Source organism: Melanotaenia boesemani, chromosome 24, assembly GCF_017639745.1.
Source record: "Melanotaenia boesemani isolate fMelBoe1 chromosome 24, fMelBoe1.pri, whole genome shotgun sequence".
Taxonomy (NCBI): Eukaryota; Metazoa; Chordata; class Actinopteri; order Atheriniformes; family Melanotaeniidae; genus Melanotaenia; species Melanotaenia boesemani.
The window spans coordinates 15614897-15639097 of record NC_055705.1 but is presented as its reverse complement, the minus strand read 5'-3'; the positions used below and the strand labels follow the sequence as shown (position 1 = coordinate 15639097).

Sequence of the window (24201 nt, the reverse complement as noted above, 5' to 3'; positions counted from 1 at the left end):
AAAAGTATGTACATAAGACACAAACCATAGTCCCATCTTCAAACGGAAGTATAACCTAACGCCATATCCGGTAACGGCATCGTAGTTTCACTGGTGGTGTAACTAAGAATAGAGCTGTTCTGGTCAAGAAGGCCAAATAGCAAAAGGTAAGAACCAGCATCATATTATGCACAAACACGGGCCAGACATAAGTATTATCACATTGCAAGACAATTGAAAAATTAGGTACTGGTCCGCGTGACTCCAGTTGCCTTCTGACAACATGCACCGTCTGTGTCCTTGACTACTACTGTTAGCTAACATTATTAGCCTTCAAGCAAGGACTCCTACTTGAAGGTTTGTGCTGCCTCTCATGTCCGCATTGACTAAAAACTGCATATAAACTTATGTAAAACTACGATGTCTGAATATTTATATTTAATGTTAGTTTTCTTCAGATATTTGTGAAATGTTAATTTGGCTTCAGCTAATGTTAATTTGGCTGAGTGGCTTCAGCACTTGTTATTGTTGACAGTTAGCTACCAAGGCTTACATGAATTGTTGTCCATTGTTGTGAGTTTGTGTCTGTATTAAAAAATAAACTAGCGATGTCATAGTTGTGTGATTGGATGAGACGTTATGTATTTTTATGTCAAAGGAGAAGAATTTAAAAACTGATTGTATTTCAGCTTATTTTGTGGTCATGCGTGATTAAAACAACTATAAGTTGTACATATTAACTTCAGACTTATTTGATGTACATTCAGTTGTGCCATAACCACCGACCAAGTCCCTTTAAAATAAAATAAATGATTGTTCTTATTAATAACAAATAATAGTCACATAACTCAAGGGCTACTTAAAATGTGTTATAAAAGCCATTTAAAAAGACATTTTAATAAAGAATTTGCTTGTGAAATGATTGATTTTAAGTAATGTAATCTCTTGTATGTTGAATTGCATTTGCATTAAATCATTTAGATTTCCTTGCGCTAACACAGATAGCAGATTTATGAATAGAGTTTTGCACATAGTAGCAAATAATAACTTTTCTGTTATATGTCACAGCATCATGTTGCGACTGCCGACAGTTGGCCGAGCTCTAGCCGGAGCTGCCAAAGGCAGCCTGGCTCCTTCCACTCCTGGTAAGATCCATGGATGTTTGTGTTTGTTAAGGTCAAGTTAATCAACTGCAGTCATTTTGTTTCAGCATTATTTGGCAGGCCCCTTGTACATGTATTTTAGGAGAACATTATTTGGAATTTGGCATGTATTTTATTGCTATTATACTCTTGACAGTTTTAGTTGTAACAAGTAAATGTGAATGTCTCACTGGGAAATTCCAACTATTTTTAATATAAGTTTTTGCTAAAACTAGATGTTCATGGGTTTTTTATATAGACTGAATTTGGCCATTTTGGTCATTATTTATTTTCAATTTGCTTTTCCAGTACGCACTCCGGTGCGTGCTGCCAGCAACATGGTGGAAGTGTTTGTTGATGGGAAACCAGTGGAGGTGGAGCCTGGAACTACAGTGTTGCAGGTAAAGAGCTATTTTTTCCCCCTGCAAGCTAAAAAATCTGTGTGTCATGTTGCTTTCATTTGTATTTATGGTTTGTTTTTGAGTTTTACACATCAAGACCATAGTAAAAGTCTTGCTGCTATTGGGAAAAGTCAACAGTTGAAATGTCTTAGTTGATATACATACACAGTTAAATCTTATCTTCACTCAAGCACTCTGATAGGTATCATTCGCTCATGTTTTGGAGGTGTGTTGTGTGCCAAGTTTTCATTATTTATAATTAAATTGTTTCCTTTCTCCTTCAGGCCTGTGAGAAAGCAGGAATTCAGATCCCCAGGTTCTGTTACCATGAGCGTCTCTCAGTGGCAGGAAACTGCCGTATGTGTCTTGTGGAGATTGAGAAGGCTCCAAAGGTATTTCTCATCAGGCTGTAGACCTGACTACATTAAAACTTGATAGGATGCTTTAGGACTGAAATTGTTGCAGATGTCCATGTGATTTATATGTGTGCTCTGCAGCCAGTAGCAGCCTGTGCCATGCCCGTCATGAAAGGCTGGAACATCCTCACCAATTCAGAGAAAACTCGCAAAGCCAGGTGACCTATTTATTGTTTACTCTGCGGTTTTTGTTTGAATATAATTCAAGCTTTAATGCTTCAGAAACAGCTAATTGAAACTGTAGCGCACTCTGTTGCTGAATTTCTTCATCCTCAGAGAGGGAGTGATGGAGTTTCTGCTGGCAAACCATCCTCTGGACTGCCCAATTTGTGATCAGGGAGGAGAGTGTGACCTGCAGGTAACTTTGGACCTGTACACAGATAGGCTGCTGTAAATTAAGCTCTTAGATACTCCACCAAACACAATTTGTTATTGTTATTATTATTTTAAATTCTTTTTTTAGGATCAGTCCATGCAATTTGGATCTGACCGCAGTCGCTTCACAGAAGGAAAGAGAGCAGTAGAGGACAAAAACATTGGCCCTCTCATCAAAACCATCATGACCCGATGTATCCAGTGCACACGATGTGTCCGGTGAGCAACAGCTAGCAATGACGTCAGAGTCTTGTTTGCTTTGATTTAAAATTAATGTGCCAATGTGTGTGTTTTACAGTTTTGCCAGCGAGATTGCTGGAGTTGAAGACTTGGGAACGACAGGAAGAGGAAACAACCTGCAGATTGGGTTGTACGTGGAGAAGATGTTCATGTCAGAGCTGTCGGGCAATATCATCGACGTCTGTCCTGTTGGAGCGCTCACCTCCAAACCCTACGCTTTCACTGCACGACCATGGGAGACCAGGTAGGAGAAAGTTTATTCTTGTCTGTCACCATTACCAAGTAAATACATTGTTATTGTTTTTTTTTTTTACTTCTTGAAGTAAAATAAGAAAGTAGACATGGCAATAAAAGTTACTTTATGTGGCCTATTGTTCTCTTTAGCTTTGTCTTCTACTGTCTTTGCAGAAAAACAGAATCAATTGATGTGTTAGATGCAGTTGGCAGCAATATTGTGGTGAGCACAAGAGGAGGAGAGGTTATGAGAATAATGCCCAGGCTGCACGAAGACATCAACGAAGAATGGATCTCTGATAAAACCAGGTAATTCATAAATACATCTAAGCCAGAAACCAAATAAATACCTGATTCAGTCATGAGCAGGTTTTGCACTTGACTTATATGTGCATTCACAGGTTTGCATATGACGGTCTAAAGAGGCAGAGGCTGACCCAGCCAATGGTAAAGGATGACTCAGGTCAGCTGAGTCCGACCACGTGGGAAGATGCTTTAACTCGTGTTGCGGGAGCAGTAAGTGTTTGTTTCTTTACTGGATCTCTACTGCTATTGCATTAGAATTTCCCTGCTTGGGATGAATAAAAGAAGACTAAAAATCCAATCTTATCTCAGTGTTTTAGTTATTGTGCTGTTGTCCATTTGCAGAGACTGTTAAACTCCTAAAACTCTAGTTCCCTAGATCACAAGCGCCATGGAGCGCTATCGCTTATATTGTCAACAATTTCTCAGGAAGTGTGTTACTCTGCCAGGTAATTTGTGATGGATAGCTTACCCTTTATGTGATCTTTGGAAGTTTTCCAGGCAATTATATCCTGTCCAGGAGGTCTACAATCCAGCCACAAAATGAAGTTTTTATTTAGACACTCTGTATGGCAAATCCCCAATGAGTGATCCATGCTAACACCATTATTTATCACGTTTTCATAATAAAAAAGATTGCTTTTACCATGATGTTGCTAAGAGACCTCTTTTTTGACCTGAAAATGATGATTAAGCAACTTTCTGTCAAACTGACCAATCAGATTGCTTAAATTACAGCCAATGATCACCAAGAAAGTTATATGTACTGTATGTCTGAAAAATAATGACACACGGTGGCGCCGAAAGGTAATAAGGTAATAATAGCAATGTAATATAAATAACTGTAAATAGCAGAAAACAGAAAAGTGTAAATATGTAAATAGTTTCTGTTGTGTCTTTGTTTCAATGCCAAAAATATTTCTCCCAAAAGCCAAAAAAATAAAGAATTCTAAGTAATGAATTCTGTTTAGTATTTTTAGATTGGCCTTTATGGTTCTATATCAATTGATACATTATTTTAACTTCATTTTAGCCTCATAATCTGACAACTGAGGCTGTCCTGAAAAAATGTCTGTATGTTGACTGTGCTTAAAAGGGTTGAGCCTCAACATGTTTTTATGTTATTAAAAAAAAAAAAGATGCAGTCGAAAAATGAAGTTTAAGGGTTTATTGGTGCCATCATATTGAGGTGCTGAATGTGTTTGTGTGTGTGCAGCTTCAGAGCGTGCGGGGCAGTGAGGTAGCAGCCATAGCTGGAGGATTGGCAGACGCTGAAGCTTTGGTGTCCCTAAAAGATCTCCTTAACAGACTCGACTCAGAGAACTTGTGCACAGAAGAGCTCTTCCCTATGGCAGGGGCAGGGTAAGGAAAGCTCTTGCCTCTGTCTTTCTTTTAGTTTTGCTTTTTTGTCAGCTGACACTTTTCTTGTGGCTTCCTCCTCAGCACTGACCTGCGCTCCAACTATCTGCTGAACACCGGCATTGCCGGCATCGAGGGCTGTGATCTGCTGCTGCTCGTAGGAACAAACCCACGTTATGAAGCTCCGTTGTTCAACGCCAGAATCCGCAAGAGGTGATTCAAACATCCTACTAAAAACTCTAAATTGCTGTTTTTGCAGTTGTGTTACAATAATGTGCACACTTGTTTGTTTTTTTTTTTTTGTTTTCATTTCATCTGTCTATAACTGAATGCGTACCTTCCCGTCTTCCTCTTCCTCTACCAGCTGGCTTCACAATGACCTGCGTGTTGCTATGGTTGGTCACAATGTCGACCTTAGTTACACATATGACCACCTGGGAGAGGAGACTTCAGTACTAAAGGAGCTGGCTAATGGCACTCATCCTTTCTGCCAGGTTAAGGACACACACATTGAGTGATCGCTTTGCAGTATTGGATTATTTTCTGCTTGTTGATATTCCAAGTTTTTTTTTTTCTCTTCATTTCAGGTTCTTGCAGGTGCAAAGCGTCCAGTGGTGGTTGTTGGCAGCAGCTCTCTTCAGAGAGAAGACGGAGCAGGCATCTTGAGCGCTGTCTCAACTATTGCTCAGAACGCCAGAACAAGCAGTGGAGTGGAGGATGGCTGGAAGGTCCTCAATGTCCTACACAGGTACAAAATTTCAATGTCCTAGATGTAAGTTTAGGTTACCATGGATGTAAATTAGTAGCTGGTCTAAGAAGATCCTGTTCAGCTTAGAGGATAAAGAAACTGTGCTTAATAACCAGACTAAAAATGATATGACCATAGACCTTGTACTGTGGCAAGAAAAAAAAAATTATATACAATATGTACAATAGTGAGTTCATAGGTTGACTGATCTTTTTGAGGGCACACAATCCAAAGTTTATGGTTCAACAGTTCATTCAGAATTCCACAAGTGCACAAAGAGCTTGAGAGCCCAGTTAACTGGAGGAAAGTAATAGAACAGGAAAGCTAAGTTTGTAGCTGAGTTGGATATCCAAGCGCACTGAGTTAGGGTGTTGAATGAGCAGTAACAGTGTGGCTCGGTCACAGCGGTTGGCGTCTGCAGCCGTTATCCGTCCTAGCATCCCACCCATCTACCCGCCGGCACATGTCCACCATCTTTAACCACGCGTTGGCGCTAACTGCCGCATGGCTAATGCAAGTGTTGTGAGATTTGGTGTCACTATGGTAATGGGAACTCGATGGCAGAAAGAGGGAGAAATAATTATGTATTTTATAGCTGGGCTACATAAACATATTCGAAAGCAGCCTTATGGAAGGATGTCTACGCTCATATTTGCTCATATTTGTTTGTCTATGGGATGTCCCATCTCCCTTCCTCTTCCTCTTCAACTACTGCTCAGTAACCTGCAACCTTCAGAAATTTTCTGACTCTGCAGTGGTTGGATGCATCACTGAAGATGATGATGAGGAGTACAGAGCTGTGCTGGCCAACAGTGTCATGTGGTGCGAGCAGAACCATCTGCAGCTTAACGTGGCAGAAGCTAAAATAACTGGTTGTAGACATGCAGAGTTCAAGACCACCAATGACCCCCCTTTCCATCGGTGATGTGAATGTGGACACTGTGGAGGATTACAAATACAATGAAGTGGTCATTGACAATAAACTGGACTTCATTAAAAACACTACAGGAAATGACACAGCCACCTTTGCTTTCAGCTGAGGTCCTTCAACATGTGCTAGACGATGCTCAGGAGTCTGTGGTGGCCATTGCCCTTCTTTATGCTGTTGTGTGCTGGGGCAACAGCCTAAAGGCGGTGGACACCAACATACTCAGTAAAATGACCCGTGCGGCTGGCTGTGTTGTTGGTGTGGAGCTGGATTCTCTGAGGGGTGGCGTCAGAGAGGAGGATGCTGTCCAAGCTAAAAGCTATACTAGACATCCCTTCCCACCCTCTCCACAACATGCTGAATGACCTCGAGCACATTCAGCGCCAGACTAATTCCACCTCGCTGCAATACGGAACACCACAGGAAATAAATCCTGCCTGTGGACATTAAACTCCATAACTCTGCACTGGACCAGAAGTCCGAGTCATAACCTCTTGTAAATATTGTAAATACTGTAAATATTTATCTATTTGTCATTGTATTTGTTTTATTTATATTTTATATTCTATTTTATTTTTCTTATTTTATTATGTTTGATTTTATTTTATTTTTTTTTATTTTACCACCTTAATTTTTCTTTTTACTTTAACGCTAATTTCACTTGGACTCTTATTTTTCTATTTTCTATATCCTTTTCTCTCACTGTATGTCGTTATTTTAAGGAGCACTGCAACGTAGCAGTTTCCCTCTGGGATTATTAAAGTATTTCTGATTCTGATTCCCAGAGTGGCCAGCCAGGTGGCTGCATTGGATCTGGGCTACAAACCGGGCATCGACGCCATCAGGAAGAATCCACCCAAAGTCCTCTTCTTGCTCGGAGCTGATGCCGGTTGCATCACCAGAGCGGACCTTCCTAAAGACAGCCTCATCATCTACCAGGGTATACATAAAGATACAAGAGCAGCAAATGCTAAATTCTATAGGACTACAAAATGCTCAGCTGTTAATTTCTAAGCATATGTTAACATCGCTTTGAACGCCTCCAGGTCATCATGGTGACGTAGGCGCACCAATGGCAGACATCATCCTTCCTGGTGCTGCATACACAGAGAAAAATGCCACCTACGTCAACACTGAAGGCAGGAGCCAGCACACCAAGGTGGCTGTCACTCCGCCTGGGATAGCAAGAGAAGACTGGAAGATCATCAGAGCGATATCTGAGGTCAGGAAGAAGGCATTCACATGCTTTTGCACTTCTCTTACTATGAGTGAAAGTAATGTTTTCATGTGTTTGCAGCTTGCTGGGGTGACGCTGCCCTACGATTCACTGGATGAGGTCCGATCCAGGCTAGCTGAAGTCTCGCCTAACCTGGTTCGTTACGATGATGTAGAGGAGGCAAACTACTTCAAACAGGCTAATGAACTTTCAAAGGTATGAACACAATCATCCCATTCCTTTTGACTCTTCGTCCCTTCTTCCTGAGGACCTGGTTTCAAATACTTTCTTACTTTGTTCCTGTCAGGCTGTGAACCAGGAGCTCATAGCAGCTCCTTTGGTTCCACCTCAGGTCACTGCAAAGGACTTTTACATGACAGGTAATTATGCGATTTCCTATAAACATCAACAAGTAAAAATAGAAACAGAAATATGTATAAGATGGTCATTTTAACATGTTTTTTTTCTGTGTTCAGACTCTATCAGCAGGGCATCCCAGACGATGGCAAAGTGTGTCAAAGCACTCACGGAGGGAGCTGACGCTGTCGATGAGCCGTCTGTTTGCTGATCACCTGATAAGACCTCAGATAAATATAGCAGTTGTCTCGTTTATTCCTAAACATAACATGCTTCTCTGAACAAACTCAGTGTTGCTCCATAATTTAAAACTTTCCTTGTTGCTTGTTGTGTACATTGAAATCATTTTCACTTGGATTCAGCTTTGTTGAAAAATGCTGAGAAACATACTAGAATAAAAATGAAATCCTAAGTATTTACTCCAGTTTAAGTGGTTTTCATTCATTCTTTTGAATTATTATTGCATTTTTTTGTTGCATAAAACTAAAACATCACAAGTTGTCTTCACCCCACGCATCCCACAATCTGACATCCAGTATTTAAGTATGTGTTAAAAGCTTCTTCAGATGTGCGATTGTAGCTCAGCTTATAACAGGTAAAGCATCTTCAAAAGAAAAATAAAATAGATTATGCTTTCTTTTTTGTCTGAATTATTGGCTACTCAGAATTTTAAATTGAATTTTCTGCATCTTTAGAAATAAATGCTTATTTTTCAGGTTTGTATAATTAATATGCTGATCAAAGTCAAATGTTGACAACAAAGTCTTTCACATTATGTAATGACAATAGAGATTAAAAAAAAAAAAAGTTTGAACAAAGCAGTGGCTGAGTGTCAGGAGCAAACCAGGGAAGTCGCTAAAGAAAGCAAGATTCACCTGGAAAAGTCAAATTCAAACTAGCGCCAACGCCTCTGAATATGTTAAATACTGTTCCTTTTTTTTATTAAATATACTGCATGTTGCAACCCATTGCATTGTTATCAGTAGAATAGTGATGTGCCTCCAATACCAATATATCACCAACTAAGAGGGAATGAAGCAGGTCAAAAAAGAAAAGGGAAATTATATGACGGTGCACATCTTCCTTCAGCATGGAAAAATCCTCTTCTGCCTCATACTTTTAGAGAGCAGTAGAACAAAACAAAAAAAGGGTCAACGTACAACAAGGAACATTAGTTTGGTTCCTACCAGATGTCATCACAAAAAAAAAATCCATTTCCATAATAAATCAGACCAATAATACAAAGAACCAGAAGCATAAACACTGACATTTACAGCATTTAGGCTCCCACCCAACCACAAACGGGGGATTTCAGTTCACTTTACACTCACAGCTTTACTCAAATGTCATAAATGAGCCTTAAATTAGGTCACAAATTCACTTAACTCTGCTTTAATCAGTAAAATAGTTTTATGCAAAGGTCTAACAAGGTTTGTAATCATACATCAGCAACTTCACCTTTCTCACTATTCCATCAGAACTGGGAACAAACTCACTCACTTCTGCTAATCTCCACTGGTACGGTGGGAAACTTTCATCTCGAAGGATGACAGTGTCATTCCCCCTGGTATTTCTCCTGTCCTTTTGCTATATTTGTCTTTGCTGAAGATTGAGGAGATACTCCATCTACCTGCACCTGTCACCAAGGTTCAAGGCTTGTTGGATCATTCAAATGTTCTGTCGTCAGTGGTCTGCTGCTAACATTAGCCATCACTTCATACAGAAAGGTTCTTAGTGAAGAACTGATACCACCCAAATGGCTTGATGATGGGATGTTCATTATGAACTCACATCCATGTTCTTTCAGCTTCTCAGGGTTAAGTCCTTCATTGCATTTGTGAATTCTCCTTTCGCACCCACAAATGTTTGTGCCTTGATCACACCTCAACTCTGTCCTTTCCCCTTATTGCAATGAACGCATGCAGAGTGTTAATGAAAGCATTTGTTGTAAGATCATCAAGCATTTCTATATGTATGGCTTGTGAGCACACAGGTGAAAAGGAGACCATACCATTTCAGTTCCTTTCTTGCCTCCTGTACATAAAATGGTTCAGTCTATGCCACAGTGTGTGAATGGAGGTGTCATTTCCGTTTTTTCTTCTGGCAGGTCTGCCATCTTTGGATCTTGTGTGTTCTCTCTATATTTCCTGCATTTGGTACATTTATGAATGTGTGAAGCAACTGCACTACTGCATCCTAGGACCCAAATTCCATTGGATCTCAGCTCATTTACAGTTATTCCTCTTTCTTGATGATGCCCTTTCTCATGATAATACTTGATCAGTACAGAGGACACAAGGCTTGCTTTTGGCAGAATAGCAAGATGTTTGACATGTGGGTGAAGACCAGATTTTGTCAAACGAAGAGTATACCTCACTCATCAATGAATGGGCTTAGTTTGTGAAGCCTATTTGTCTTGTCCTTGTTTTTTACTTCCTTGTGTCATTTGACATTCTGGATGTGGCCTCTGAAAGCTTCCTCTTGGACCAATCTGATTATGAAGTGCTGTTTCTTTCCTTTCCTTAATGCTTGTGGCTTCACTTTTCTGAAGCTTGAGACCCTTGATCTGCTTAGCATGACGCTTAAGACGAGCCATAGCTTTGACAGCTCTTTTCTAATCAGAAAACTTGTTGACTGAGCAAAGTTCTCTCTTCGTTTGTCTTTGTGTGAAGCACATGGGTTTTACGAAGTTCGGAGTCCTTGTCAATAACTTCATATCAGATGTCATCACAAAAAAATCCATTTCTATAATAAATCAAATCAATAGTACAAAAAACAAAAGTATAAACACAGACATATTTAAAGCAATTAAAGGCTACACAAAATAATATACAAGATATGTTCCACAGAAAGACCATTTAGCTTTAAATATAGATATTACCTTTACTTTCAACCTCAATTTTATTCTACTATATGTTGTTTAAATGAAGCAGCTTTAGCTGTTATGCTGCAAAAAAGTGAGACGTTTGTCCAGTGGAGATTAAACTTTCATTAAATTTAAACACCTTTAAATCCAAGCTAAAAACATTTCTTTCATATGCCTATACATGAAACCTGCACTGCATATTTTAAACTTAAAATAGACCGTTGCTGTTGTGAGACAAGAATTATAAATGTCTCAATAGATTTTGTTTTTTCCCCAACAGTTTTTCTCCATATAACTGGTAGCCATGCCAACACCAAAAGTCAAGAGAAGCTGAACTTAATCCAAATTCTTATTGAAGGCCCTACATAATGTTTCCAGTTCAGAGCAATCAAACTGGAACACTTTGCCTGTATAATAACAAAGCTGAGAAATATGTGCTCTCTTGCAATGAAATTAGCTTCTCTGCATTTAAAACATATACAAGCATGAACAAATTATTTCCATATGTTATTGAAAGAAAAACCCGCAATAGTCTCTGTTTTCTGTTTTCTATGGAGCCCCTCTGATGTCATGATCAAAATAAATAATTTGTGGCCATGAAATAGATATAATGTGGGCACGAAATACTAATTAATGATATTAATATTCTTGGACAGCTGGGTATGTAAATCAAGCGCACCTTCTCTAAGGTCTAAGGTAGATGCATTAAATGGGCTAAAGCTACACCATGGTAAATAAGACACCTGTTTTTTTTATTTCATTGTTCATTCTGATGATTAAAGCATGTTTATTTACATTTACTTCAAAAGATAATTTCAAATTACAGCATGTATGTGAAATTCAAGGTTGCCAGCAGTTCTGACTACACACTCCTGTTTTGTTCTTTGCGCATCAAAATGCAGATTTTTAAAACAACTCTGTAGTTATTTCCATTTTCCACTGTTTTACTACCCCTTTTTATAGTCCATCACCACCAATTTGTCTTAAATAAAATTAATGAAATAAAAACTGAAATAAACTGTTATATCTCAAACATTAAATATATGATTTGCAGACTTTCCAGGGAGCTCTTGCAAACAGTCCAGTCACAAGGCTGCTACAGTGCAGAATACTTAAGAGGTCAGTTGAGATATAATGTCAAGGCCACTGCTGAAACTTTTGAGCAAAGACAGGAACAACATAGCTGTCTCGCCTCAGCCTGTAGTTCTCATGAACTCAGTGTTTAAAAGAATCTTAATGGCACATTTCTTAAAGAAAATTAATCTCCATTTTTCATACAAAATAGCTACACTTCAGACTACTTCTGGGTCTTAAACATCCATCTAAACACTTTCAAAGTGATAAAATATTTTTTCATTATTCATACATAATACTACAATATAAGAATGTTATGTAATACTTTAAAAAGAAGTTATACTTTAAAAGGAAATGTGTATTTTCTTTTATGATTTGACTATAAAAACTAATACAAAAACAAGAGAGGAGCTTCTTAGTGTTGCTTGACTAGCCATAAGTAAAAATTTTAAGTACAATCCACTTGAGTTAAAGACTGGATGCAAATCTGTGGGATGATTCAAAGTAATTGAAAAAATCTGTCCTGAATGGATCCAAAGTAGGATTTGTGCATGGACTTGGACCCTATTCCTCAAGATGAATGGCTCTTGTCATATAGTGTTCCCAAAGAAAGAGAGTTCTTATAACCAAACACAAGCAGAGAGTCACACAGACATAAGAGCAGAGAAGAAAGTCCCATCTCTTCATTCTCTGTCTGCTTAGTGTCTGAAACTGGACAGTGAGCGGACTCTTTCACTCCTCTGGATATCTGGATTTTCCTCTGCTTCAAGGTTAGTATTATAAGGAAGTTTTGTTTTCAGTAATCTTTCCATAACTATTCCGTAAATGTTAATACTCGGGGTGCTTCTAACTCCTGTAAGGTAGCGTGTAGTTTTGTATTTCTATACATGTTTTGGTTTTTGTTGACTCTGCTCTCCACTGTAGGGCTTTCATGAGGGGAAGGGCAGTGAACAAACTTTGGCTCCAGCAGTAAAATGGTTCCAGTTAAACTCCTCATACTGGGAACTCAGAACACTGGGAAAACAGGTAAACTAAAGACCTGAGGAGGCTAGCTGAGACACAAGCAAAAAAGGAGATATTCTGATATTAACGAGATAATAAAAAGTGAAGTTAATTGTTGGGCACAGTTCTGCTAAATATAGACACTTTGTATAAATCTAAACTTAATGATGTGGAAATGTTAAAGCCCACCTACATGACCTATTCTGTTAAGTTTAACATCCAACTACATGTCTCCATAAGTGTCTCACAGTTAGATTAGAGAGGTGAAATGATGGATTATAAATCAACGGGTCTCCACTCGTCCTACATAGGAGCAAGACATCCAGATGAAGCCTTAAAAATAATTTGTTTGGGGTCTTTTGGGTTATTTTACACCTGTTTGTATCTATTTTGCTTATTTTAAAAGTTGTTTTGTGTTTTCATTTCATTATCTATAGATGGTCCTGTAGAGGTGTTTTTAAATCAATTATGTCAATAATTAAGATGTCTTTATGAATTATAAGATAGATGGATGGAGATAGATAGCTAGATAGCTCCCTAGCTAGCTAGCTAGCTAGATAGATGCAGTATGTTTCATGTATTAGTGTACCTCCACAACATTTTTTTTGTGTGTCTTAGTGGATTTATCTCAGTCAACATTGAGTTGTGTTCTATTTTATGCATTTCTTTATCTGTAGTCTCATAACTGTTTGCAGTCATGTTACATTTAATGATTTTTTGTTAAGCTCTGGTTTTGCATTAAACTGGCATTTTGGGGGGTTAATTATTTCATAGCTTTTTTGTTGATTTATTTTTTTATATATTTTTAATGTTTTTATGGTTGTGATTATTTTTACATAGTCAGAAATAAGCTTTTGAGCTTCTTTTCCTGTAACAGAAACCTAACAAAAAAACTTTCCACCCGTGGCTACTTAACTGCATCAAGGTGAAATTTTGAGTGTGACAGCTCTGTCTCGGGTTGCTCTGCCTGTCATAAAATGAAGGAATTATGCAGTAGATAACATGAAGTCTCATTCATTTACTCTGTAGGATGCCAATGGAGATTTCAGGGCACATTGTTTCTACACAATATTAGAATTATCAGCAACCTGAACCCCCACTGAAATACAGTGAGTCCTTAAACTGCAGACACAAAGAAATCACTTGCTGCAGGGTGCAGATCAGATGCAAACATGTTAATCAAACATCATGTGTGTGAATTTGCTATATTAGAATATATTTGTCAGCATGTGTTTTGTTTCAGGCTCTCCACCCCCCAGTTGACATGTCTGTTTTGTCTCCAGCACTGTGTGTTCGTTTCATAACCAAACGCTTTATAGGCGAATACGACCATAAAAAGGGTGAGACTTCAGAGCTGGCATGGTAAAGTAATCAAACCCTGCCTTATAAACCTACATCTCCAACTGGCTGCATATAATAGGTAAGATCTCTCCATAGAGGTGACATACAGATGTAACCGGATGGTAGACCTGGAGACCGTTGATGTGGAGATTTTGGACTTACCTTGTAAGGTAAATTTCGGTTTCTATTTATGTTTTGTATAAATAACAGGAAACTGAATAATGTCTGTATGTCATCAACACTAAAATGTGATTAATTTTGCATTAAACTTTTACTGTCTGGAAAGAAATGTGATGCTATAGTTGCAAAAAGATGTCAGGCTGCATTAAGGTCTTTGGTTGAATTACTTATTGATGAACACTTTTTGTAATTATGCTCCAATATAGTCTAAAATAGACACAAAATGAAGCTTACTGCTAAGAAAAAAAACTACTTTGGCACAGAGAAGTCACTTTTTTGTGGTATTGAATCTTTGCAACAGTACCCAGTCAGATCTACTATTAGCTCGCAACATGCTTTAAAAGAAACCAGATGGGGACAGCAAAATTACTTTTTTAGGATTCAAAAGTGGCATCCACAAACCCATGAATGACATGACAGTAGTTTTAGCCATTAGTATTCCTCGGTCTATGTAGCCTGATTTTTAGATTACGACTTGTACAACAATTACTGGTCACTTTATTAGGTTCACCTTAGAACCAGGTTGGAACTGCTTGAATTCTTTAATGGTATGGATTCAACGATTTAATGGTATAGATTGCTGCAGATTCTCCCGTTCCACTACACTCCAAAGCTGCTCTTTTGGATTGAGATCTGGTGGCTGTGGAGGCCATTGGAGTACAGTGAACTCATTGCCATGTTCAAGAAACCAGTTTGATCTGATTTGAGCTTTGAGACATGGTGCATTATCCTGCTGGAAGTAGCATCAGAAGATGCTCCACTGTGGTCATAAAGAGATGGACATGGTCAGCAACAATACTCTGGAAGGCTGTGGTGTTTAAACCATGCCTAATTAGTACCAAGGGGCCCCAAAATGGGCCTAGAAAATATCCCCCATGCCATAACACCACCAGCAGCCTGAACCATAGATACAAGGCAGGATGGAGCCATGTTTCATGATGTTTACACCAAATTCTTACCCTACCATTTAAATGTTGCAGCTGAAATGGAGACTCACCAGACCAGACAATGTTTCTCCATCTTCTATTGTCCAGTGTTGGTGATTCTCTGTGAACTGTAGCCTCAGTTTCCTGTTCTTAGCTGACAGGAGGCACCCGGTGTGGTCTTCTGCTGCAGTAGCCCATCTGCTTCAAGGTTGGAAGTGTACATTCAGAAATGTCATTCTGCATACCTTGGTTGTATTTGAGTTGCTCTTACCTTTCTATAATCTTTTACCAGTCTTCCCATCCTCATCTGAGCTCAACAAGGCATTTTCATCCAGATAAATGCCACTCACAGAGATGGATGTGTGTGAAAATCCCAGTGGATTAGCAATGTCTGAAATAATCCGTCCAGCCACTTTGGAAACAACTATGCCACTTTCAAAGTCACTTCAGTCACATTTCTTCCTCATTCTGATGCACGCTTTAAACTTCTACATGTCGTCTACATGCCTAAATGCATTGAGTTGCTGCCGTGTGATTGGTTGGTTAGCTGTTTGTGTTAACAAGCAATTGAACAGGTGAACCTAATAAATTGGCCAGTGAGTGTATGCGAACTATTAGGCCATAGTTAGCTCAGTTAAACTTAACTCAAAAACAGTAGTTGTCCTTTAAAGTTCAAAAACATGGTTATTTCTATATTTCAAAATCTTATTCACACACTGATGCGTTAAAACACAATAAAGGAAAATTAACAGTCAATTTGAAGGGGGGTTTTCACCCCTTGTTGTGTATCCTTTATTGTAAGCTAAGTGCCCTCTATAGCTTCATGTTTAGCTATGAAAATTACTGCTATCTTTACTGAAACCAAATAAGCATCCATTTAATACAATTTCTTTTACATGTCATTAAATTAGGAGAACTCAGTGGCTTCCCTGGAGTCCTCCATCTGCTGGGCTGATGGTTTTCTTTTAATTTACTCCATCACACAACGCCTCAGCTTCCTAGAGGTTCCTCGACTCAAGACACTCATAGACAAGACCAAACACAGTCTCGGTAGGCTGATACTTTACTTTTTATCAGAGCAAGAATGAACCCCCACCACCACCACAAAGAGGTGTTAATATTTCTTCAATATATGGGGCTTTGATGCCTTTTATGTAACACCAATGAAGAAAATAAAAACATTTGATTTCGCAACTTTTTGCTAATCTTTACAAAGGAAATTTGTATTTTTTCATCAGTTGGAACTTGGAACCTATATAGAGTCTGTAAAGACCCTTAGACAGCTACCCAGTACACCAGCTGCTGACCCACTGAACCCCACAGGAACAGTGTGTTCACTGGTTTTACTCATTCAGTCAGACCCTGTTCCCTGTTTGACATCTATCTATTGTTACCATCACACATCCACAAATGGAGCTGGCATAATTCCTTGTTTGGTAGCCCACCCTGTGCACCGTAGGTAGCCTCTCCAAGCTGCATGCCACAAGATCATCTTGTTGCTTTATTATCATTTCACTGTTCGACTGTGGATGTGTGTGTTTGTGTGTCAGTTGCTCCTACAGTGCTGGTTGCCAATAAAGCAGATCTGGAAATTGGCAGGGAGGTGACAACAGAGGAAGGACAGAGACTTGCTAAAGACTTAAGGTTTGTATGTTCTTGTCTGTGCAACTACTGTAGTTAAGCTGCAGGTATATAATTTTTTCCACTTTAAACAGTTTATAAATGGTGTTTTCTTTCTGTGTTGTGTGTGTAGGTGTGGTTTCACAGAGCTTTCAGTGGCAGAAGCAGTTTTAGCAGTGGAAGCAGCTGTGTTTCAGCTCATTAGGTTTGTTTCTGATGAACTAAGATGTTTAATGACACATCTGAGATACTGTCTGCATGCTAATACACTTGTCTTCATCTCCCCTACAGGAGTTCTTTCAGTTTGTACGGTTCTGTCTAAACCTGCACACTGGTTTGTTGATGTATTGTCTGGTGTGTGACAGGCTGGTGTTGGATCAGCAGCGCTCCCTGCCAGACCGTCGCTCCTACATGCTGACTGTCCGCCATGCTCTGACCAGGAAACTGACCCGATCAAAGACCATGCAGTGGTGACCCAGCGAAAAACAGTTAAATGCAGTTTGTTTTTTTATCATGGAACAGAAATAAAATTTTTATGTTTTAAAGTATTTTAGTTAATCCTTGCTAATAAAGCTACAGTAATGTGTAACTATCTTTAGCAACCCCTTATTTGTTAATAATTTGCTGTCAAGAATGTGACTGTTTTTACTCATTTTCAGTCAAGTTCTTGTACCTGGACTTTTATTTAATTTTGTTTTTTGTTACACACTTAAAACCGACATATGAAGAATCATCCCTCCTTTTTCTGTACTTGCTTATTCTAATGCAGGGTCATGGGGTGGCAGGGAACACCCCGTTGCCAGTCCGTCTGTGGCCAACACAGAAAGACAAAGAACCACTCAAGCTCACATGTGACAAATTAACCTAACATGCATGTCTTTGGACCCAGCTGAGGCACTTTCTGTGAGCTGTGAGGCAAAGGTACTAACCACCCTTGTGCGAATCATTGAACATATGAATTTTTTAAGCATAAATCGGTGTTGTGTCTACACATAACAGACAATTTACAAAAAATAGTTTTTAAATGATATCTTTGGGCACTTCATTACTAGCAGCCGGTCACAATAACACATAAACTGTTCCCATTTCTTCAGTTACATCTATTTATACATCTATTTATATCTATTAAAATAGCATGCTTGGTTAAATAAGGTGATTCCTGAGGCGCTAGTAGCTGCATCCCTCAGCAGAAAGCAGAAAAAAAACTGTTTTTCTAAATTAACAAGATAATTATGAACAAGGATGTCCAGTATGATGAGTGAGACATATCACCAGTACTGGAGTCTGCTACTTCAGGACTGCAATATCAGAACCCTCATTTTTCGCTCATTCATAAGAGTATGAATTACTAACATAACAGCGATAAAGAGTTTATGCTATGTACTGTGAGAGAATTACAACCCTGCTCTGTACTTTTACTCTAACCTTAACTATTTAGCTATGTTATCAACTTTAAATGACACAATAAATATTTGCAATGTGTATGAAAAAGTGCCAGAAGTGCTGTTGAAATAGACAGTACAGAGAATATGACTGTGTTCCTCAAACTGTAGCTACGATACCACAGAAATTTAGCTTGAAGTAATTTCTTACTGCACAGTTGAATTGCAGGTCTAAAAATAAAAAAGGATAAAATTAGAAAGGGTCCAATATAGTTAAAGGATAATTCTGTAAGATTCTTACTTATTTGATTTTTTTTTTTCTGATTTCTTTCTTCTTTTGCTTTTTCCTCCAGCTGAATGAATGAATGTCTATATGGAATGGGTTACAGTGTAACATCAAAGAAGCTATAAAGTGACTATTTTTATGTTAGGCCATCACAAAGTTTTTTTTATCTCTTAAAATAAGTCTGGATTCATCCCTTTTTAAGTTATATTTGAGGTACATCCATGTAATTTTGGGGAAATGTATCAATGTAAATGTTCATTCTGCATGATCATTCACACTTACTGAGATCCTAATTCTGACTTCATACAGTTTTTAGACAAAACTTCCACATTATTCAAGATATTTAACCATTAGAACACAAAATCATTTGTTCAGTCAGGAGAAGGGTGTTCAAAAAGAACCTTTCCATGTATATCATAAATTCAGAAATATGAAATTTTTTATAAAATTCTCCGAAAGCCTTTCATACATACTTTGCTTCAGAAAGTATCTCCTTCCACACAAATTCACCCAGTGACACTTCAAGATATTCCTAAGACATAAGTACATAGCCATATTATGTTTCTTGGATATACTTCACATGAATGGATGTTTGCGTACTGGCTGTTAAGCCATTTATCTTCCAATAGAGGGCAGCACACTCACCTTATTCAGACAGTCTCAACCTGGCAATACACCAGTTGGGCCTTTGAACTGTTCAGTTGTGGAGGGAGTTCACTGGCCTGACCTGAACCCCTTGGAAAACGTGCTCATAAGAGGGGAAAGCTATGTCAGGCAGTTAGACGATCAAGGATCACATTTTGGGTTTATGTGATATCTTTCTATTTAAATAAATCAACAGCACCAGTCAGTTTGGGAATTAAACGTCTAAGGTCGATGCTGCAGGGTGTGCATGATGTAACTGTGTGTAAAGAAGGAAGCTGGCTTTCATTACAGTCTTGGCATTTTTCGGCCGTGTCCCTGCTTCTCGCCACATGCTTCTCACTTTTCTTTGAACTTTTTAACTTTATGATCAATGACATTTGTCTCCAAAAAGAGACAGGAAAGACACTAACAGGGAGAGGAAAACACTGGAACTTCTCTGGCATCTTAATAGTCTGAAATCAGAAGAGAAATAGGAATATGAGCTGCAATTTTGCAGCCATTTGTAAAGACATTATGGAAAACTGGATGTGCACTTACTCACTGTCCCTCCACTCGGTCCATCATCATGGCCATTTATTATATGTACATAAACTCCATTGTGTTGCCATTTACCAACTATAGAGCTTCATAATCTTCCGCTTAGATGATGAAGTAAGCAGATTTTAAAGTTTTTGTTAGATTTTCTTTCTATCAAACCTGCTTGTACCTCCCATGAGCTCATTAATGTGAAAGGAATGATTGGAAAAAGTGATTAATATCAAAGTATAAATTGATATTCACCAACATGAGTGTGTGCAGTGGTGAATCCATTCAAGTCAGTTAAACTCAGTGAGTGTGAAAGAGCAAAGCTGCGACAGCTAACAGTAACTGTTTGGTAGTGATGGTGCAGTGGGGAGAAATCCCTTTATTGATTCGGACGAGCATAAACAGAGTGTCCTCCACCTCCGAGCTTTGATTTTACTGCTCCTCTCGCCTGTGATACTAAAAAACCCAAGTGGATTAGAAAGACTGATAGAGGGAGGCAGAAGAGGATGATGTTGATCAAGTGGAGGTGATGACATCACAGCGGTCACCAAGGAGACAAAAGGTCAGGACCCCATGTCAGCTTTTTGGCTCAGAATAGAAAATGAGTCATACCTGCATCACAGCAGCAATAGCCAATCAGACTCTGACAGTCAGGACATGCATCAGCAGATGTACAGCCAATCCTGGAGCTATTGCATTCAAACACACAAAAGGCTGTGGATTTCATAGAACTATAAACACATTAAATACACTTCTTTAAGCCCAACTGAAGGCTCAAAGTTAACTGTGTCTGCAAAGCAAAACCTGGAATGATATATGAATGTTAAATATGTAAAAATAATATATTTTGTGAATTTCTTTGCTCTGAGTTGTGCCTAAAAAATGAATGCCTGCTTTTCATGAAAGCAGACCAACTGACTTCAATTATTCCATTAGCTCTACTTTCTTTGGCTTAAAGGGATGTGAATACAAACAACAACTCCCCTATAGTTCTTCTCAGCTCTTAATTTAAAGTGTTTGGGTGTCTTCTAACCTTTATTGGTTGCAATTTTTTGCTTCTGCAACTTTTCTCTTTTAGCACCACTTACATTTTCAGTCTCATGATACACCGTTTATATGCGCTAGTATATATTTTTTTGAAAAAGTATACCAATTACTACATTTTATTTTTTCTACGTTCCAATGTAAATATAAATGTTGGTTTTTGAGACTTGTTAACCATTGCATTCTGTTTTTATTTACATTTTACACGGTGTTGCGACATTTTGGAATTGTGGTAGCACACACACACACACAAACACACACACACAAAAACAAAACAAACAAACAAAAAAAAAAGCAAACAAAGCAAAACTTATTTATCTTATATGAAACATTTAAGGAGCTCTTTAATTCATTCTTTATCTCAAACAAACTGTTTTAGCTCCTGTCTCTTTAAGACCCAGCTCACTGTCTTCTGATTGGTCAAATTCTGGAAGCCCATTTTAAAATTTTACAATGTTATGTATTTCTGTGGGTATGTGGAGTGAATAATTTCACCAATGCATAAACTCTGGAAACTGGGTTGTGTTTTTTCCTCCAACAACCAAACAGTTTACCATGTTTGTTATGGTGATTTAGTTATGAGATCCATTGCTGATTGGCTGAGAAGTTGATTTAAACCAGAGAGGGAATGACCTCAGCAGAGGCTTTCTTTAGCAGAGAAAAAAGAAAAGAAAAACCCAAAACCTTCACAACCAACAACCCCACCAAAAAAATAAAATAAACAAATAAATAAAATAAAATGAAACTGATTTAAATAAAATCTAACAAAATAACTAAACCAAACCAAACTAAACTAAATAAAATAAAATGAATAAAGAAATACTTCATTAAACTAAATTAAATTGAAAATAAAATAAAATAAAGAAGGTCTGAAGAGAAAGATCATGATTTAAATAAAAAATAAAAAATAACTTGCTGTACTTGCTTCACAATAACCGGTCTTTCTTTAGAATTTATAAGGTCTTGGTAGGAATTACTGCAGACAATGAAAGGTCACTAAAGTTATATAACACCCACCTGTGTGAGAAAAAAAAGGGACAACTTATCCTCTGGGGCGAGACACCTCCGGTAAAGTGATATTTAGAGGCAGAAAGAAGACTCAAAAGAGGTGGAATCAGAGATGGATAAAATGATTGATAAAGAAAAGAAGAAATAAGAAGCCAAGAGGAAAAGCTTGGAGAGTAACAGGAGATTATTACATAAAAAACTCTTGTACCCTAAAGTGTGCACACAAGCACCTGATGATAATCCTTTATGATAAAGAGCTCTGTCACTTCACCTCCACCACACTCTCAGTGCTGATCATAATATAAACAATATTGTCAAAATCTAAAAGTTTGGACACTTCCTTGAATGCATGTTCAATGCTTAGAAAGGTCCCTTTTAAATACTAAGCTCAAAAAACAAATATACTTCTTGCAAAACAGTGAGCAAGGTTTCGATCACCCTGGCCTGCTGTATTGCAAAATCACTCTGTATCCCACAGGAGAAACAATCTGGGACAGAGTGGCAGGAAGGTGAAAGAGATAGGGGAGGCTGAGTGATCATGGAAGAGAAAAAATATCTGATTCACTTCCACTTTCTTTAAAAAAAACATGATTTTCTTTCTAAGCACAAATTCATACTCTTCATTAAATAGATTATTTCAGGCCCAGAGATAGACAGATCATAGACTGTAAATTCTGCCATTTATTTATTCATTTCACTGACTTATTTGATCTTAATTTCTTGGATACATCACTTTTCCTTTTAGGAGAATTGTGAATGAATACAGAGTTTTTTTTTTTTTTTTTTAAAAAAGTACATTAAAAGAGAAAAAATAAAAGAGTACAGTAATAAACAGGTCATTTCAGCAGTGTTAATAAGACTGATATGTAAAAGAATAGCATGTTTTCTTCTGAGCTTTTTTTTTCACATGTACTAGTAAGCTGAACAAAAAACTTTTCTTTGAAATACAGAGGAATATTCTTATTAGTTTTAGTTTGTTTCATAATCTATGGATCAATGCAAGGAGGAAGGACCCAAATGCAGGACTACAGGCTGGAGACAGGTGGGTTGATTTGACAAAGACTTAATATTCACGGACAAACGTTAGTACCAAGGTAGGATCAAACCAAAAGCTTGCAGATCATAACAATAAGGAGTGAAGGTCCGAATCCACAGTAGAGTACAATATTGCTGCTTTTTAACATCTGGATTTGTCCCACCAAGAAAAGCCCAGGTAGAACGAATAACCTTAACATGGGCTTAATTACATTTTTGTTTATAATCTAGACTAGTAAGACAAATAGCAATGAAAAGTAAAAGCACACAAAATTACTGAACATGGCCTCAAATGACTGCATCTTGGCAGGTACTGTCAACTACTTTTTAAACTTTAGCTATTACATTCAGCAGTCAAGTTTTTTATATTGTAAGATGCATTTAATCCACAAATTCAATTCAAATAATGGTGTTATTAGGTTATTCGTAATGACTGAATAATGTGGGATGAGCAAACCTGGACGTTTTGATGTAAGAAGCTAATCATGTTTTTCTATTTATTGAATGGGAGGCAGATCCTTCAGTTGTCAAGGCCCTTATCTTATAATTCATTTTTGGTTCAGGAAGCAGGCACCCTTTGCTATCTTGATTTGACTTAAAACTTTCCTTTTTAATACAGCTTATAGTTAGTGGAACTCTTTTTGGTTTGTATTCTGTACCACAGTTTTTAAGTCAGTCTAATAACTAGTATTTAACATGAGAGTGAGAAGAATTCTTCAATTAAAAGATTTAATAAGAAATCAAAAATGTACAGTCACACAGTCAAAAGCTATGTCGCTTCCAACATCTCTGGCTTAAATTTGACTAATTAAGCCTCATCTGCAGCATCACAGTGACATATTATTATTTCACTGAAGCCCAAACTCAAACTTGTTTTAAACTTAAAGGCAAAATAAGTAGTATTGACACCTAGTGTTTCAAATCAGAACTGCAGTCAAAAGAGAAAACCAGGAGAGAGTTCTTCCTCCCTCCCCCTCGGAACAAGTTGCTGGTTTGTGAGAAGACGGCTCTTTTATATACAGTCTATGAAGGACGGAGAACATAGCGCCAGCAAACATCATGATGACGAGCGAAGATGATTCACACATACAGTAAGTTGCTATACTTTGCAATGCTAGTGCTAATTTCACACGCTAATTTACATTAGCATAAAATAGAGTGTAAACAAAAGCTACATTAATCAACAAATGCCACGCAGCTGCAGTTTTCCTTTAGTCTCACTTAATAAATTAATTTGATAGTAATTTCATAAGTTTATAAAGACAAACACACCATTAACTTGGCCTACACATCATTACATTTGTTGTTGTAAACTAACAGGCCACCAATTTACTCCACTAATACATCCATACAGTCACACAAATTAATTTAATGAGTGCTGAGAAATAAATTAGACTAAAATCTTTGTAAATCAAGATAAATTTTTCGGTTAATTTAAGCAAAATTCCGGTGTTTACCTGTTGAGGAGAAACTTTGCCAGCTCAGACTTCTCCACCTTGCAAAAGATTCTCCAATATTGATCCTCGTTTTATTCCGTTTTTGGTCGTTTGCTTTTTTTAGCAGGATGGC

At 37.9% G+C, this 24201-nt stretch overlaps 2 protein-coding genes and 1 long non-coding RNA gene across 3 annotated transcripts; 2 read left to right on the top strand and 1 right to left on the bottom strand.

The window, feature by feature from the left end:
* Positions 1 to 26: 26 nt before the first annotated feature.
* On the bottom strand, positions 27 to 15148 carry LOC121635754. Its single transcript, XR_006009527.1, has 3 exons — positions 15047 to 15148; positions 302 to 310; positions 27 to 36 (listed from the first exon to the last, which is right to left on the bottom strand). It is a non-coding gene; the product is annotated as an uncharacterized LOC121635754 (long non-coding RNA).
* Positions 51 to 8117, top strand: LOC121635752 (NADH-ubiquinone oxidoreductase 75 kDa subunit, mitochondrial-like). The gene is made up of 19 exons (XM_041979066.1): positions 51 to 146; positions 1048 to 1124; positions 1431 to 1522; positions 1807 to 1914; positions 2020 to 2096; positions 2215 to 2296; positions 2402 to 2532; positions 2612 to 2797; positions 2962 to 3096; positions 3189 to 3303; positions 4307 to 4452; positions 4534 to 4662; positions 4814 to 4943; positions 5037 to 5197; positions 6911 to 7065; positions 7172 to 7347; positions 7423 to 7557; positions 7649 to 7721; positions 7818 to 8117. The coding sequence occupies exons 2-19, from the start codon at positions 1052 to 1054 to the stop codon at positions 7907 to 7909; spliced, it is 2196 nt and encodes a 731-aa protein (XP_041835000.1). The 5' UTR covers positions 51 to 146; positions 1048 to 1051; the 3' UTR covers positions 7910 to 8117.
* zgc:110699 (uncharacterized protein LOC325371 homolog) lies at positions 12611 to 17787 on the top strand. The gene is made up of 8 exons (XM_041979067.1): positions 12611 to 12664; positions 13924 to 13980; positions 14078 to 14151; positions 15999 to 16137; positions 16638 to 16731; positions 16841 to 16912; positions 17073 to 17195; positions 17477 to 17787. Exons 1-7 carry the CDS (start codon positions 12613 to 12615, stop codon positions 17179 to 17181), a joined length of 597 nt encoding a protein of 198 aa, XP_041835001.1. The 5' UTR covers positions 12611 to 12612; the 3' UTR covers positions 17182 to 17195; positions 17477 to 17787.
* Positions 17788 to 24201: the final 6414 nt, after the last annotated feature.

Bases quoted from the DNA above. Each gene is read 5' to 3' on its own strand.
- LOC121635752 (XM_041979066.1), top strand. From the start codon at position 1,052: ATGTTGCGACTGCCGACAGTTGGCCGAGCTCTAGCCGGAGCTGCCAAA. The intron at 2,798-2,961 runs GTAGGAGAAAGT...CTGTCTTTGCAG, and splicing joins GCACGACCATGGGAGACCAG to AAAAACAGAATCAATTGATG. The intron at 4,663-4,813 runs GTGATTCAAACA...TTCCTCTACCAG, and splicing joins AACGCCAGAATCCGCAAGAG to CTGGCTTCACAATGACCTGC.
- zgc:110699 (XM_041979067.1), top strand. From the start codon at position 12,613: ATGGTTCCAGTTAAACTCCTCATACTGGGAACTCAGAACACTGGGAAA. The intron at 12,665-13,923 runs GTAAACTAAAGA...TTTTGTCTCCAG, and splicing joins TCAGAACACTGGGAAAACAG to CACTGTGTGTTCGTTTCATA. The intron at 13,981-14,077 runs GTGAGACTTCAG...ATCTCTCCATAG, and splicing joins CGAATACGACCATAAAAAGG to AGGTGACATACAGATGTAAC.